This window comes from Dendrobates tinctorius, unplaced genomic scaffold (assembly GCF_039654945.1).
Source record: "Dendrobates tinctorius isolate UK_male_01 unplaced genomic scaffold, ASM3965494v1 ptg000249l, whole genome shotgun sequence".
In the NCBI taxonomy this organism is placed as follows: domain Eukaryota; kingdom Metazoa; phylum Chordata; class Amphibia; order Anura; family Dendrobatidae; genus Dendrobates; species Dendrobates tinctorius.
In genome coordinates this window covers 4923320-4940120 of record NW_027361916.1, presented here as the reverse complement: position 1 = coordinate 4940120, position 16801 = coordinate 4923320, and the positions used below count along the sequence as shown (strand labels likewise).

Here is a 16801-nt window from a genome sequence, read left to right as displayed (position 1 = left end):
TCAGCATGCTGGCTCCATTCCAAAAGAATTGACTGACAAAATTGTTTAAAAATGTTCTCACCCAGCCCAATTCCTCCAATGCCCTTCACCCGTCTGTGCAGGCGCGATCTAGTCTCATCATTGTGCCTTCTGTGCTGACACTCAGATCTACAGACTGAATACAGTTCTACCATTGAATTCCACTGTATTGGCCTCGGATGCAGATACTGGTGAAATTTAGCCACCAGCACAGGGAGGGCAATGTTGCTTGACACCCCCCCCCCACACACTCACGGGTCCCATCATGGCTGCATGGTTTGCCGCTGTTAGCTTGAAGCAGGTGGCATACTGCTATCATTTAGACACTTTTGTTCATGAATGATAACTTTGTGATCCAGGCAAAGAACTGAGTGATGGAGGCCACAACTGTTCATCGTGATATTTCAGAGTCCTGTTCTCTGGATCTATGGGGATCCAATCTGTCTGACTCCCACCAATCACAATGACCAATCCTGTGGAAAATGTGAAGCTAAAGACTGTTTATAGATGGACGGTAGATTGCTGCGAGGTCAGGTGGATCTTCTGCATTGTCTCTAGTGGGTCATCCAGTTGTTAGAAGTAGTGAAGGTAGAAATGACCATTGTCAACCAATAGAAACTTTACAGCATACTAGACTTCTATTGGGGAAAAATAAAAGTCTAGGTGTTATGCGTCTCCATTGCTTTTCTGTACAGGTTAAAAGAAAGTATACCAATGCTTATACATCAAACGTGATGATAACACAGCCTGAACTCCAATGCAGGTTCACATTGAAGAGCAGTTTTATAGTTACACATAGCTAGAATTTACAGGAAACATTGGAGATTTATTGAGGCTTTTGTTCCATTTTTCGCACATAAAAAAATCACCAAGATTGTACCGTTTCGTGCAGCACTTAAAATTTGGTGCAAAGAACAATAATGCAGCCCAAAAAAAACCTGACTTCAAGCTTCAATTCATCTCATTAATATTATTATTATTATACATTTTTATAGCACGATTTATTCCATGTCACTTTACAAATATGGACAAGTACAATCAACATGAGCAAAACAAGGTACACACAAGTACAGAAGGCAAGAGGACCCTGCCGGCAAGGGCTCCCCGTCTACAGGACACGGGTGAGGGTACACTAGGAGAGGGTAGAGCTAGTCGTGTGGCGGTTCACTAGACTAAGGATCACCGCAGGTTGTAGGCTTGTCGGAAGAGGTTGGTCTTCAGGTTCTTTTTGAAGGTTTCTGTGGTAGGGGAAAGTCTGATGTGTTGAGGTAGAGAGTTCCAGAGTATGGGGGAAGCACAGGAGAAGTCTTGTATGCGGTTGTGTGTAGAAGAGATAAGAGGAGAGTAGAGAAGGAGATCTTGAGAGGATCGAAGGTTGCGTGTGGGTAAGTACCGGGAGACCATGTCACAGATGTATGGAGGAGACAGGTTGTGGATGGCTTTGTATGTCATAGTTAGGGTTTTGAACTGGAGCCTCGACAATAGGAAACCAGTGAAGGGCTTGGCATAGAGGAGAGGCTAAAGAATAACAGGGAGATAGATGGATTAGTTTGGCAGCAGAGTGTAGGATGGATTAGAGTGGTGCAAGAGTGCTAGAGGGGAGGTCAGAGAGTAGGAGGTAGCAGTAGTCAAGGTGGGAGATGGTAAGGGCATGCGCTAGTGCTTTTGTGTCTTCGTAGTCAAGGAATGTACGGATCCGGGAAATATTTTTGCGTTTGTGTCAGCAGGAGGAGGCAAGGGCTTGGATATGTGGCTTGAAAGAGAGGGCAGAGTTGAGGATCACCCCAAGGCATTGAGCATGCGGGACTGGGGAAAGTTTATCTCATGATAAATTCCCTCTTGTAAGTCACTTTGTAAGGCTGGTTTCACACTTGCGTTTTTTTGCGCTGCGTTTTTGCGCATGCGGTTTTTCCCCTATACTTAACATGGGTGCGCATAGTCATGCGTTCGTACGCATTTGTATGCGCATGCGTTTTTTTGTAGTGTGCGCCCGGGCACACAAAATGCATCCTGTGGCATTTTTTGTGCGTCCGACCTGTCTCAAAAAAATGCATGCACTCGCAATGCGCGCAAAATTCACCCAAAAACACATTATAGTCTATGGGTGCTCTGACGTGCGCATGGTCGTGCGCACGCAGCGCAAAAAAACGCAAGTGTGAAAGTAGCATAAGGGTGTTATTTTATCATGTGCGGTTCCATGACAATTGTGTACAAGATAATTGTGTACGGACAATTGTGTACAGAAAATTGTGTACAGGCCAATTGTGTCCAAGGACAATTGTGTACAAGGACAATTGTGTACAGGGCAATTGTGTACAAGGACAATTGTGTACAGACAATTGTGTACAGGGCAATTGTGTACAAGGACAATTGTGTACAAGGACAATTGTGTACAGGGCAATTGTGTCCAAGGACAATTGTGTACGGACAATTGTGTACAGGGCAATTGTGTCCAAGGACAATTGTGTACGGACAATTGTGTACAGGGCAATTGTGTACAAGGACAATTGTGTACAGACAATTGTGTACAGGGCAATTGTGTACAAGGACAATTGTGTACGGACAATTGTGTACGGACGATTATTTACAGACAAGTATAGGGAAAACAAAAAATTAAACGTCCAAAAAAAGAAAATACTATATTCATCATTGATTTTAACGTAAGATTGCTTATTGAATAACAGTTTCAAAGCTTCTTCTATTCTTATTCTACAAATATTGCTGGTCTTGTCTATCGTGCCTGCATGTTGCTGATCGCTCGTAGATACCGCAGCTTGTCTCCTTGATTGTGATAATCAGCCACTTTCACACGCAGTCGTTCAGCTAGCTGGACATACTTGCTTCGTGGATGCTCAACATTCAGTACCTCAGCATTCTGGGCTGTAAGTCTATGAATTGCCATGTCACTAATGAGTCCGTTGAACAGTTTCCACACGGTAGGATGAGCACAAAGAAAGAGTGCTTGTAAGGCGTTATGAAACCCCTCGCAGCAATTCGTGGTCTTGGGGGCAGAGGCCAAAGCGTCAGCATAATGATTCCAGACCTCTGGAGTAAACCTTGCGTTTCGAAAGCGTCCATCTACTCCTGGCCCCCTAACGTAGGTATGCTCAAAGTAGGAGAGGAGCTGATTGGTAGCATCATCATCAGGGAAGATTTGGGCTAGTTCGTCATACCTTGCACTTACTTCGGCTGGTGGGACAAACGCCAAGGAGGCCAAAGATTTTACCTTGAGATTGAACTCTCCATCCTCAGCCTCAAATTCAGCCTTTAGGCCCAGCTCATTGACCTTTCGAATAATGGACTGGCTCAGATGAAAGAAGCAGCCAGAAATCGCTGCAGCTGGAAACTCATCTTGGAAAGCTGACATTGCTGCCATCTCAAAGTCAAGAAGAATTTTCTGGGGATTTGCACCTGGCATCAACCCTTTGAGCGCCGTGATCATTCGACGATAGGTTGGACCAGTCTTGTTTGGCAGCAGGCAGTAGATCAGGGGAGGATAGGAGTTGCCGACTTTTGCATGGAGAGAATACAGCTGAAAGAACATGGTTGGCACCACCTTGAACGTTCCATCGCCAAACCATGTGTCTCCTCTTTCGAAATAAGGCAACAGTTCATTGCTACCAATGACAAGAATCCTTTGGGGGTCATCTCTTGCAGAGTCATATAAAATGATGTCGCTGTATTCCTGGGGGATAGCAAAATTGATGCTTTGAGGAGGAGCCAGCATGGTGTTTGCTCGCTGCCTGACCCGACGTGTATTTCGCTCAACGTCACTTCGCTTGGGCATTCGAGACAACACGTCATCAGACCTGTCTCGAAGAACCTGTCCAACAATGCTTCTAGTAGATGCTTGAGAGCTGATTGCTTCTTGCCTCAGAGCAGCCATTGTAGCTCTGGCTTCAGCTTGAACTGGATCTGCAGAGTGACTGTGCTCAGTCGGCTGTTTAACAATCGCGGCTCCAGATGTGTGCATGCGTGCGGGACACTTGAATTTGTTGACTTGCCTGCACCGCCATTCTTTGATGCTGTCATCACGTGTCCTGTGCAGGATATACTCGTGTCCCCCAAGCCTAAGGACATCTTTGTCTTTTTCAGACTTGCTCATAGTAAAAGTCATGGTGAAAGTTGCAAGGGGTGAGTAATGAAACCGAAAGTAAGCGTCAGTGTGAAAGTGGCCTGTACAATTATCTTTGTCTTTTTCAGACTTGCTCATAGTAAAAGTCATGGTGAAAGTTGCAAGGGGTGAGTAATGAAAGTGAAAGTAAGCGTCATTGTGAAAGTGGCCTGTACAAGTGGCCTGTACACAACAAGTAAAAGTCATGGTGAAAGTTGCAAGGGGTGAGTACTGAAACCGAAAGTAAGCGTCAGTGTGAAAGTGGCCTGTACAAGTGGCCTGTACACAAATAATTGCCTTGTACACAATTGTCCGTACACAATTGCCTCTTGTACACGGTTCCATGACCTTGTACACAATTGCCCGTACACAATTGCCTTGTACACAATTGCCTTGTACACAATTGTCCGTACACAATTGCCTTGTACACAATTGTCCGTACACAATTGTCCGTACACAATTGCCTTGTACACAATTGCCTTGTACACAATTGCCTTGTACACAATCGCCTTGTACACAATCGCCTTGTACACAATTGCCCGTACACAATTGTCCGTACACAATTGCCTTGTACACAATTGCCCGTACACAATTGCCTTGTACACAATTGCCTTGTACACAATTGCCTTGTACACAATTGTCCGTACACAATTGCCTTGTACACAATTGCCCGTACACAATTGCCTTGTACACAATTGCCTTGTACACAATTGCCTTGTACACAATTGTCCGTACACAATTGCCTTGTACACAATTGCCTTGTACACAATTGCCTTGTACACAATCGCCTTGTACACAATCGCCTTGTACACAATTGCCTTGTACACAATCGCCTTGTACACAATTGCCTTGTACACAATTGTCATTGTACACAATTGGCCTGTACACAATTGTCTGTACACAATAGTCCGTACACAATTATCTTGTACACAATTGTCCTGTCACCCCATGTTACTGCTAGACAAGATTAGAGGGAAACATGTGGATAATGGAGAGGATCCAGCTATGGTCACACTGGACGCAGAAAAAGTGTTCGATAATGTGAGGTGGCCATGGCTGGGTCAAGTGTTGGATAAAATAAATCTGGTGGGTCCGTTTAGACAATTTTTGGCGGTACTACATCAGAAATGAGACAGTCAAAAATGCCCTATTTGCAGATGACATAATTCTGTTCATGAACAACCCAGAGGAAGATCTCCCTATGTTGCTGCTTGAAGTTTGGAAAATTCTCGGCTTTCGTTTAAACAAGTCTAAATGTTGAGATTCTGTTCATGAGGACTGAGGTAAAACGTGGCCAGGAGAGTAATATAATGGGTATCCAGAAAGCAACAACATCTATAAAGTACTTGGGAATTTACTTGGGGAGAACACCAAAACAAATTTATGATCTCAATTATAAGCCTATCATAGACAAAATAGAGAAGGCGTTGGAGAGGTGGGGAAATCTACCCCTCTTGCTGCTAGATCGCTGCCACCTAATCAAGATGACAAGCTCTGCGAGATTACTGTACCCAGTGCAAACTATCCCAATGTTAATTCGTCACGCAGATGTTCTCAGATTAAACAGGGCCTTTTCTAAATTCATCTGGAGGGGTAAAAGGGCGAGATTGGCTACAGGAACTCTAATGCACACAAAGGAGGGAGGGGGCGCGGGATTGCCAAATATTAGGGGATATAATTTATCGTGTTTAATGAGGAATGTAATAGAATAGATTAAAAAAACGGGGCGATATACTGACTACAAATTGGAAACGGAATTTTGTGGCTTGTGGGACCTGATGGCGCTGCTACATACGCCGCTGTCACACATACCGCCAAACATTAAATATACGGTAATATGTAAAGATACCATTGCTACATGGAAGGCAGTAAGAAAAAAACTAAAAATGTCGTGGAGAGTGTCGAAACACCTGAACCCTTGGGCATCTCCTGCCTTTAGATTAGGAAGAGAAAATAAATTATACACAGTGGTTGGGGAAAGGAATAGAGACGTTAGGGGACTTACTACATCTACAAGAAGGCCGCTGGTTGATGGGATTGGAAGTGATAGACAAATTTGAGCTGCCGAGATTTCATTTGATGCTATATAGTCAATTAAAGCATTATGTATTAGACCTCCTTCAGGATGTGAGGAAGGAAATCGATTCAGAAATATGGTAGGACTTGGTTACCAAAGACATTTAGAAATATCTATCACCTCACTATATGGGATGCTGAGGGACATAGTACGCCCTTCAGGGAAGGGCAAAATATTTCACAAATGGGAATGAAGAACTTGAGCATAAGATTCTGCTGGGCTGGGAATTGGTAAGAAAGCATATCATCAATGAACAATGGAGAGATAGTCAGTTCAGAATAATGCATAAAACAATAGGTGGCTTCAATATACCTCCGACTCCGCAGAATCCTGATAGGCAGACAAGCTGCCCAAAATGTACAATGCCCAAACAGACACAGAGCATGGATTGTGGTCATGTCCCAGGACACAAGAACTCTGGGTAAAAGTCCAGGATATGTATTTGAAGACCTGTGGGATATGGGTAGAAGTAGATCCATTGTGTTGGTTGTTTGATGACTTCCATTGAAGGAGAACTCACCACTTCTCATGGCAGCTTGCTCCACTCATTGATCACTCTGTCAAAAAGTTTTTTCTAATATCTAATCTGTCTCCTCCCATTCAGTTTCATCCCATTGCTTCTAGTCTTTCCTTGTGCAAATGAGAATAAAGTTGATCCTTCTACAATGTGACAGCCCTTTAGATATTTGTAGACAGCTAATAAGTCTCCTCTCAGTCTTCTCTTTTGAAAACTAAACATTCCGAAATCCTGCAACCTTTCCTCATAAGACAGGGTTTGCAGACCAGTCACCATTCTGGTCGCTCTTTTCTGAACTTGCTCCAGTTTGTTGATGTCTTTTTTAAAATGTGGTGCCCAAAACTGGACACAATATTCCAGATGAGGTCTGACCAAAGAGGAGTAGTGGGCAATAATGACTTCACGTGATCTAGACTGTATGCTTCTGTTAATACATCCTAGAATTGCATTTGCCTTTTTTGCTGCTGCATCACACTGTTGACTCATATTCAGTCTGTGATCTATTAGTATACCCAAGTCTTTTTCACATGTGCTGTTGCTTAGCCCTATTCCTCCCATTCTGTATATGCTTTTTTCATTTTTATTGCCCAGATGTAGTACTTTGCATTTCTCCCTGTTAAAAACCATTGTGTTAGTTGCTGCCCACTTCTCCAGTTTATTTATATCTTTTTGAATCCTCTCTCTCTTCTCTAGTATTAGCTATCCCTCCTAGCTTTGTGTCATCAGCAAATTTAATCAGTTTACCCTCAATTCCTTCATCTAAATCATTGATAAAGATGTTGAACAATACAGGGCCCAGGACAGAGCCCTGTGGTACCCCACTTGAGACATTCTTCCAACTGGATGTGCAGCCATTTACGACCACTCTTTGGGTCCGATCACTAAGCCAGTTAAGAATCCACCTAACAGTTGCCTTGTCCATTCCATACTTAGTTATTTTTTCAGTAAGGATTGTATGAGAGACTTTGTCAAATGCTTTGCTGAAGTCAAGATATACTATATCTACAGCATTTCCTTGATCCACCCAATCAGTGATTCTGTCATAGAAGGAAATTAAGTTAGTCTGACATGACTTATTAGTTACAAACCCATGCTGACTCTGTTTAAGGTGCAGGCTTTATTTTCAAGTGTAGGGGTGTGAAGTATGAGGTCCTGCAGCAGCTGAGGTGTGCAGTATGAAATTCTGCGGAACAGTATGAGGTTCTGCCCCCCCAGGTTTGATCCTGGCTACGCCCATAGTGTGAATGTAGCTTGAGGATCTAGGCTTTATCTTAGCTGAGATAAGTCATAGTGTGTGTGTGTGTGTATATATATATATATATATATATATATATATATATATATATATATATATATATATACATACAGTACAGACCAAAAGTTTGTAGATTGTAGATTCACTCTGAAGGCATCAAAACTATGAATTGACACATGTGGAATTATATAATTAACAAAAAAGTGTGAAACAACTGAAAATATGTCTTATATTCTAGGTTCTTCAAAGTAGCCACCTTTTGCTTTGATTTCTGCTTTGCACACTCTTGGCATTCTCTTGATGAGCTTCAAGAGGTAGTCACCGGAAATGGTTTTCACTTCACAGGTGTGCCCTGTCAGGTTTAATAAGTGGGATTTCTTGCCTTATAAATGAGGTTGGGACCATCAGTTGTGTTGTGCAGAAGACTGGTGGATATATAGATGATAGTCCTACTGAATAGACTGTTAGTATTTGTATTATGGCAAGAAAAAAAAAAGCTGAGTAAAGAAAAACGAGTGGCCATCATTACTTTAAGAAATGAAGGTCAGTCAGTCCGAAAAATTGGGAAAAATTTGAAAGTGTCCCCAAGTGCATTGGCAAAAACCATCAAGCGCTACAAAGAAACTGGCTCACATGAGGACCGCCCCAGGAAAGGAAGACCAAGAGTCACCTCTGCTGCGGAGGATAAGTTCATCCGAGTCACCAGCCTCAGAAATCGCAGGTTAACAGCAGCTCAGATTAGAGACAGGTCAATGCCACACAGAGTTCTAGCAGCAGACACATCTCTACAACAACTGTTAAGAGGAGACTTTGTGCAGCAGGCCTTCATGGTAAAATAGCTGCTAGGAAACCACTACTAAGGACAGGCAACAAGCAGAAGAGACTTGTTTGGGCTAAAAAACACAAGGAATGGACATTAGACCAGTGGAAATCTGTGCTTTGGTCTGATGAGTCCAAATTTGAGATCTTTGGATCCAACCACCGTGTTTTTGTGCGACGAAGAAAAGGTGAACGGATGGACTCTACGTGCCTGGTTCCCACTGTGAAGCATGGAGGAGGATGTGTGGGGGTGCTTTGCTGGTGACACAGCTTTGCTGGTGGCTACCACAGCATCTTGCAGCGGCATGCTATTCCATCCGGTTTGTGTTTAGTTGGACCATCGTTTATTTTTCAACAGGACAATGACCTCAAACACACCTCCAGGCTGTGTAAGGGCTATTTGACGAAGGAGAGTGATGGGGTGCTACGCCAGATGACCTGGCCTCCGCAGTCACCAGACCTGAACCCAATCGAGATGGTTTGGGGTGAGCTGGACCGCAGAGAGAAGGCAAAAGGGCCAACAAGTGCTAAGCATTTCTGGGAACTCGTTCAAGACTGTTGGAAGACCATTTCCAGTGACTACCTCTTGAAGCTCATCAAGAGAATGCCAAGAGTGTGCAAAGCAGTAATCAAAGTAAAAGGTGGCTACTTTGAAGAATCTAGAATATAAGACATATTTTCAGTTGTTTCACACTTTTTTGTTAATTATATAATTCCACATGTGGTAATTCATAGTTTTGATGCCTTTAGAGTGAATCTACAATTTTCATAGTCATGAAAATATAGAAAACTCTTTGAATGAGAAGGTGTGTTCAAACTTTGGTCTGTACTGTATATATGTAATCGATATTATACAGTGTATGACATATTTACAATTTATTACAGTTTTTTGTGTTCTAAAGTTGTATTCCAATAAATAGATATTATGTTCTTTCTAAATATCTTGATTATTGGATCATAGAAATGATTAAATGTCTGATTGTCTGATGTTCACATTGTACTACAATAAATTTTTCACCTAAATATAAGCAATATATGTGGGAGATGGAGTCAGTGTAAGGGAAATTGAGGAGTTGGAGTCGCAGGTTTGGTTTACCGACTCCACAGCCCTGTTAGCAGGTTTAAATATGTTCCTTGTAACAATTCAATGCAACGTTTATAACTTGTAATATGCAACTTCATTACAAAATCAATAAAAATGATGCTTCAAAAAAAAAAAAAAAAGATACAATGCTGTATGTCTTCACAATGCCAAAAGTAAAAAAAGTTTTTAAAAATATAAAAAAAATATAAAAGTTCAAATCACCCCCTTTCGCCCCTTTTAAAATAAAACAATAAAAAAAATCAAACATACACATATTTGTTATAGCCATGTTCAGAATCGCCCGATCTATCACTATAAAAAAGAATTAACCCGATCGCTAAATGGTGCAATTAGAAAAAATGTCAAAACGCCAGAATGACTTCTTTCATTAAAATGCAATAAAGGATGACAAAAAAAATCGTAGCTGCACCAAAATGGTATCCATTAATAACGTCAGCTCGGCCCGCAAAAAATAAGCCCTCACCCAAACTGAGATCATGAAAAAATGGAGACACGACGGGTATCGGAAAATGGTGCAATTCTTTTATACTTTACCTAATAAAGAGGAGTTATTTTTACTGATACAGCGGGTATGGAAAGTATTCAGACCCCTTTATATTTTTCACTGTTTGTTTCATTGCAGCCGATTGGTAAATTCAAATTCATACTATCTATTCCTGACACTGGAGGGGCTTATAAACTTACGAAGTATATAGTTTGAGGTCTGGGATCTGCCAATATATGGCTAGTTTTCTGACTGTTTCGGATAATACATGATTTTAGGGTTTTTTTCCTTTTGTCTCGTTCGAATATAGGTCAATATTAAATAGTCTCCTGATGAGTCGACTTTGGTGAGGACGATGAAACCCGTAGAAATGAGAGGCTTGGAGAATGAGTGTGTATACGTCACCTCACCCGATATACTGAGAAGTGGGGTATGTTTTTTCTATTAGTCATCTTCTGACTAAGCTTCAGGGGGTGAATTATGGGTATAGTTTTACATTTGGAATTAATAAAGTTTAGTTTTATCCTTTTGTCAGCAAACATGAGGAATGACAAGAGACAACCCATTTAAGAAAATTCAATTTTGGGTAAAACTATTCCAACACTATGAACATAAAAAAGGCTTCTCCCCTATGTGACATCTCTGATGTTTATTAACAGCTGATTTCCAAGTAAAATATTTCCCATATTAAGAAAATGAAAAAGGTTTCTCCTCTGTGTGACTGCTCTGATGGTGATCAAGAAGTGCTTTCTAGTTAAAACATTTCCCACATTAACATGTAAAAGGCTTCTCCTCTGTGTGAGTTCTCTGGTGCTTAACACAATTTGATGTCTTGCTAAAACATTTCCCACATTCTGAACATGAAAAAGGTTTCTCCCCTGTGTGAGTTCTCTGGTGCTTAACGCAATCTGTTTTATTGTTAAAACATTTCCCACATTCTGAACAGGAAAAAGGCTTCTCCCCTGTGTGAGTTCTTTGGTGGATAACAAAATGTGATTTCTGTGCAAAACATTTCCCACATTCTGAACAGGAAAAAGGCTTTTCCCCTGTGTGAGTTCTCTGGTGAGTAACAAAACGCGATTTCCATGTAAAATACTTCCCACATTCTGAACAGGAAAAAGGCTTGTCCTCTGTGTGGGTTCTCTGGTGGTTAACAAAATGTGATTTCCATGTAAAACATTTCCCACATTCTGAACAGGAAAAAGGCTTCTCCCCTGTGTGAGTTCTCTGGTGGTTAACAAAATGTGATTTCCATGTAAAATACTTCCCACATTCTGAACATGAAAATGGCTTCTTTGCTTTAGGAGCAGTTTGTTTTTTAATGTCTCTTTGGTGACATTGATTTTCCTTAGTAGTCAGTAATGAATCAGAAGATGGGACCTGTTTCAAAGGATCAGATGACAGATCTTTGCTGTGAATGGATGATGATATATCTGGTGTAATGGCAATCACTTCAGTTGTATCTTGTAGAATCTCAAGATCATCAGATTTAAAAGTTGAAGATGTCAGCTGTCCCTCTGATCTCCTGGTACAGTCATCTGCTAAGACAAAAAAACAATTTTTTTTATAAAATATCCTTGAGCTTTATATTTTTGAATGTCTCTATTTAAACTGTCCATAAAAATGGCAAGCTATGTAAAAAAAACTTTAATTATTTACCAAGACAATGACAGTTCACAGTCTAATAGAAAACCTTGTTGGATGAACCAGTAGTGTGTGGTGTTCAACTGTTTGTTCATTCTGCCTCCCAAATATCAAATAAAAAGAAACCAATCAATGTTATGTAGATGAAAATAATACCTATTCTCATCTCACAAAAAACAAGTCCCCACTCAGGTCCATCATCTGTCAATGGAAATACAGAGGTTCCCACACTATTAGTGGCTCAAAGGCTGTTGAAAAGCAACAGAGTTTCTATAAACCAATCCAGCAAAATCCGCTCTCACTTCGGAGTCTTGCAGTGTGCGCAAACAACATTTAGGATCCCTGTATTTAGCAATATTATAGTGAGAAGAATCCACTTAATTTGCGGTGTGTGTCTCCTGGAGCACAATCTGGGCACTATGTGCTGGGTAATAAAATGGCAAATGTGTAATTTTCACTCTCCAACATCCACTGCGTGTTAATTTCCGGAAAGTGGCTGTGGAGTCAAAATATTCACTCCTCCTAAGGATTATAACCCTCAGTGAATTAATAACATGGAATCACTTTATGGGGATTTCTACTCTTCTGGTTTTCTGTGATTTAGTTATATTAGGGCTTCTGTATATGGTGTGTCCAATCTCATCTGGGATCTGTTCCTGCTGTCCAGCTGGAGTAATCTGCTCCCTACTTCAGCCAATTGGAAAGTACCACACCCTACTAAAGCGCAAAGCACATGGCCGGAATCTGCCAAATACAGCGTTGTTCTCCTCTGGTTCAGTCCTCTGTGCTCAGCTTGCGCATTTGCTTCCTGTTGTGACCGTGGCCCGTTTACTGACTACACTTGTGTCTTCTGATTCTGTATTCTGTCCTTCTGGTTCTGACCCAGCTACCTGACTATTCTTCTTGCCATCGAACACCACAGACTAGCAGGTAACATCATGGTCCAAGCCTAGGGGTCCCAGTGTAAGTCCAGATCCATGTAATGGTGTTAGATGAGCAAGGCAATCCTTGGGATATGGAAAGCAGAGAATGTTCATGGTGGACATCTTTTGAGCTGCCAGGTGACCATGAACAGTGCTCCCAATACATTCAAAGAAAAAAAGGGGGGTTTCCAGCTTCCAAATGTACAAAAAGTTTATTAAAGGCATAAGAACAGAGATAAACGGACATGCCCCATAATGGCGGAAAGCAGAGCAATGCGTTTCATACAATATGTTCTTTTTGCGCTTGAAAAAGAACATTGTTTGAAAGGCGTTGCTCTGCTTTCTGCCATTATGGGGCATGTCCGTTCATCTCTGTTCTTATGCCTTTAATACATTTTTTGTACATTTGGAAGCTGGAAACCCCCCTTTTTTTTCTTTGGATGTATCTCACGTTTGGCTTGACTGAAATCCGAGCTTCCATGCACCACTATTAGCCGGGACAGGTGAGCTGGTTACTGTTTTTTCATTATACTCCCAATACATTGTGTCTGCAAACTATTCCAGCTAGATCTGCATTCAAATAGCTAAATGGCGCTCCTTCCCTTCTGAACACTGCCATGTGCCCAGACAGTAGTGTACAACCGTATGTAGGGTATAGTGCGAAGCTGGAAAATAATTTGTAAGATCCATTTGTTTTCTATTACCCTTTGTGAAGAATTCCAAACTTACCACCACATAAAGTGACACACATCAGATAATAATAATGGGGCCTGATTAGGAACTACTGAAATGATCAAACTCCACAGTCTCCATCAGTAATAAATGAGTAACTAGTGGTGAAACCTCTCTGGGGTAATTAGAGTATGGGGCTCGGAGACTTCACAATCTATACTAGCCTAAGCTTCAATATTTTCTGTCAGATAAGTTTCAAGAAGAAATATTAGGCATTTAAAGAGAACTGTGTATTAGGCCGGTTTCACACGTCCTGATATTTCTGGTACCGTTTTTTCTGATCCATGTGCATAATACTTGTGGCACATGTGTGACAACCCTGTGCAGCATCAGTACCACATGGACGGCCGGCAGGGAAGAAGCGCTACAGTAAGTGCTGTTCCCCTGCGGCGGGTGCTGAAAACGCTCTCATCATTCTCCCCTGATCTGCCGGCAGGGAGAATGATGAGCGTTATATTAAAGTCAGAATGATGACAGCAGGTGGGGGCTTTTGGGACTATTACTCCCATCAACCTACACCTGCTGCTAAGAACAGTGACAGCAGGAGCGGATGATTGGAGTATTCCTCACCCGTCGTCTGCACTATAACTAAATAAATGAATGAAAAAAACGGCGTGGGTTCCCCTTATTTTCTATAACCTGTCTGGCAAAACTCACAACTGGGGGCTGCAACCCTCAGCTGTCAACTTCTGCAAGGCTGGTTATCAAGAACAGAGGGGTCCTCACACTGTTTTTTTAATATTTAAATAAATAATTTAAAAAAACGGAGTGGAGTCCCCCATTTTTGAAAACCAGCCATGCTACAGCTGACAACTGGGGGGCTGGTATTCTCAGGCTTGTAAGGGGCCATGGATACTGACCCCCCCAGCCTAAAAATAGCAGCCCACAGCTGCCCAGAAAAGGCACATCTATTAGATGCGCCAATTCTGGGCGCTTTGCCCGGCTCTTACCACTTAGGTGTTAGTTGAGTATAACTGTGTTTGTTATTTTTGAAAAAGGAAAACTGTTTTGTTTTATTTCTAATAAAATACTTTATTCTGACTGTGTGTTTATTTACCATGTAACTATGGGGTTAGTAATGAATAGACACCTTTCCATTACTAAGCCATGGGCTTGATGTCACCTGACAATACAAAGGTGACATCAACCCTACAAATATGAACTCCACGTGCCACCACTACAGGGCAAGTGAGAAGAGCCGGGCAAAGCATCGAAATTGGAGCATCTAATAGATGTGCCTTTTCTGGGCAGCTGCGGGCTGGTTATTGTTTAATCTGTAGTTGTAGTTTTCAGTTAATGAGATTCTCATGCTCTGGGGCGGGGCTGTGGGTTGCGTTGTGGGTGGGGCCTTATGTGGTGCTCTGCGTACATATTAATCTGTATTTGCTTATGACATTGATCCTTCAGTGACCTGCCCCCTATTTTACATAAAAAAATTACATACAGAAAAATGTCAGCGCAGTACCATCTATAAGTAAGAGATAGAGGCTACTGGACAGGCGCCGTCAGTGTCATGTGTAATTTTTTTTTTCTAAGCCTCACAATAGCCACAATATTATAGGCATTATCAACAATAATATCAATACTATTATATGCATTATGTAAAAATGGGGGGCAGGTCAGTGAGGGATCAGCGACCTGTCATAAGCCAATACAGATGAATATGTAATCAGCGCACCACATAAAGCCCCGCCCATGGGCCACCACAGCCCCGCCCCAGAGCACGAGAATCTTATTAACTGAAAACTACAAATACAGATTAAACAACAACCACAAGACGGATTTCATCACCAGGTATCATTGTAATCAGTATAACGGCGCCGACCTGATAGTGTCTGTAGGTTACTGAGCACAATCCTGCTGACAGGATCCCTTTTATATTTAGATCTTAGGCATTTGGAAGAGGCAATGGAGAGATTTTTTTCCAAGACTATCAAGAAGTTATAGACTCACATTAGGCAGGAAGGCCGATCCCACCACAATCAAACTATCATACAGAAGGAACAGGTTAAAAAAAAAGACAGAATAAAAAAATATGCTACATCCCCAACAACAACGTATGTATGAGGAGAGAACACTAAACTGGAGTTGCACTCATTTATAGTGGACCATTGGAGCCACTATGAGTCCTGACCAGAAGATTAGAGAAAGTATTAGTGCCTCCATTTCAGGAGACATTGTGCAGTAATCTGAATTTCTTAGGTTGGAAAACATAATGTAATTTATGACGTGGAGTGAATCCATGAAACCAGGGCTGGAGCCATGCCAACACATCTCCTGCAGGCGTGAATAAATGTATATTACAGCCATCAGCCACGCACAGTTTAGAGATATATCATGGCACAGGTGGAATGTTTGTCCTGTAGATTATCACAATCCTCCTTGAAGTTAGTTAGAATCATAGAATCGTGCATTTTCTCACCTCTATCAAAAAGCAGCAGTCACAGCCACCAATGTGCATCACATCTATTGGTCTGCCTTCTATTGGTGAGTGATCTGTTATATATATTGTACATGCCATTAGTTTATCCATGTATGTTTTAGAGCAGGTGTTTTTCTATTTGGTTTTTATCATTGCTTATTTTCTTTAGTCCTATAGCGCAGGTCAATCTGTTTATTTTTGATATCCCCAAAATCCTTTATTATTGCTTTTGACATCTCTTGCAAGCCTCAATTCATTGTCAGCTTTAGCTAATCTGATTTGTGCCCTGCAGGTTCTGCAGACAGCATTATATTCTTCTTTAGATATGCCTCCCTCTTTCCATTTTATAAACATTTTTTTCTTCCTTTTTAGCATGTGCTTAAGTTCTGTGTTCATCCATCCTGGTTTCCTTAAATGCTTCCTATTCTTCCCTCTTTTCGGAATTGTTAACAATTGTGCTTTGAGAAATTCATTTTTCAAGATTTCCCATCCTTCCTGGACATTTTTGTCTTTAAGGATATCCAGCCCTTGGATCCCTCCAATTCTCTTTCTGAATCCCTTAAAATCTACCTTTCTGAAATCTAACCTTGACGTCTGAGTCTTCACAGGTCTTCCTCCTCTAGTTATCCAAAATTCTAAAATAGCAATAGTTGGTTTTAAAAGAAATTGAAATTTCAGGCTAAAGGGAAAC

General features: G+C 41.4%; 1 protein-coding gene across 1 annotated transcript in view; it reads right to left on the bottom strand.

Moving 5' to 3' along the window:
- Positions 1 to 11023: 11023 nt before the first annotated feature.
- LOC141063342 (uncharacterized) overlaps positions 11024 to 16801 on the bottom strand; it is a 50753-nt gene continuing 44975 nt past the window's right edge. The window contains exon 4 of the mRNA XM_073557388.1: positions 11024 to 11930. Within this exon, the coding sequence (XP_073413489.1) occupies positions 11161 to 11930 (770 nt within the window). The 3' untranslated portion in view covers positions 11024 to 11160. The remainder of the gene's footprint in view (positions 11931 to 16801) is intronic.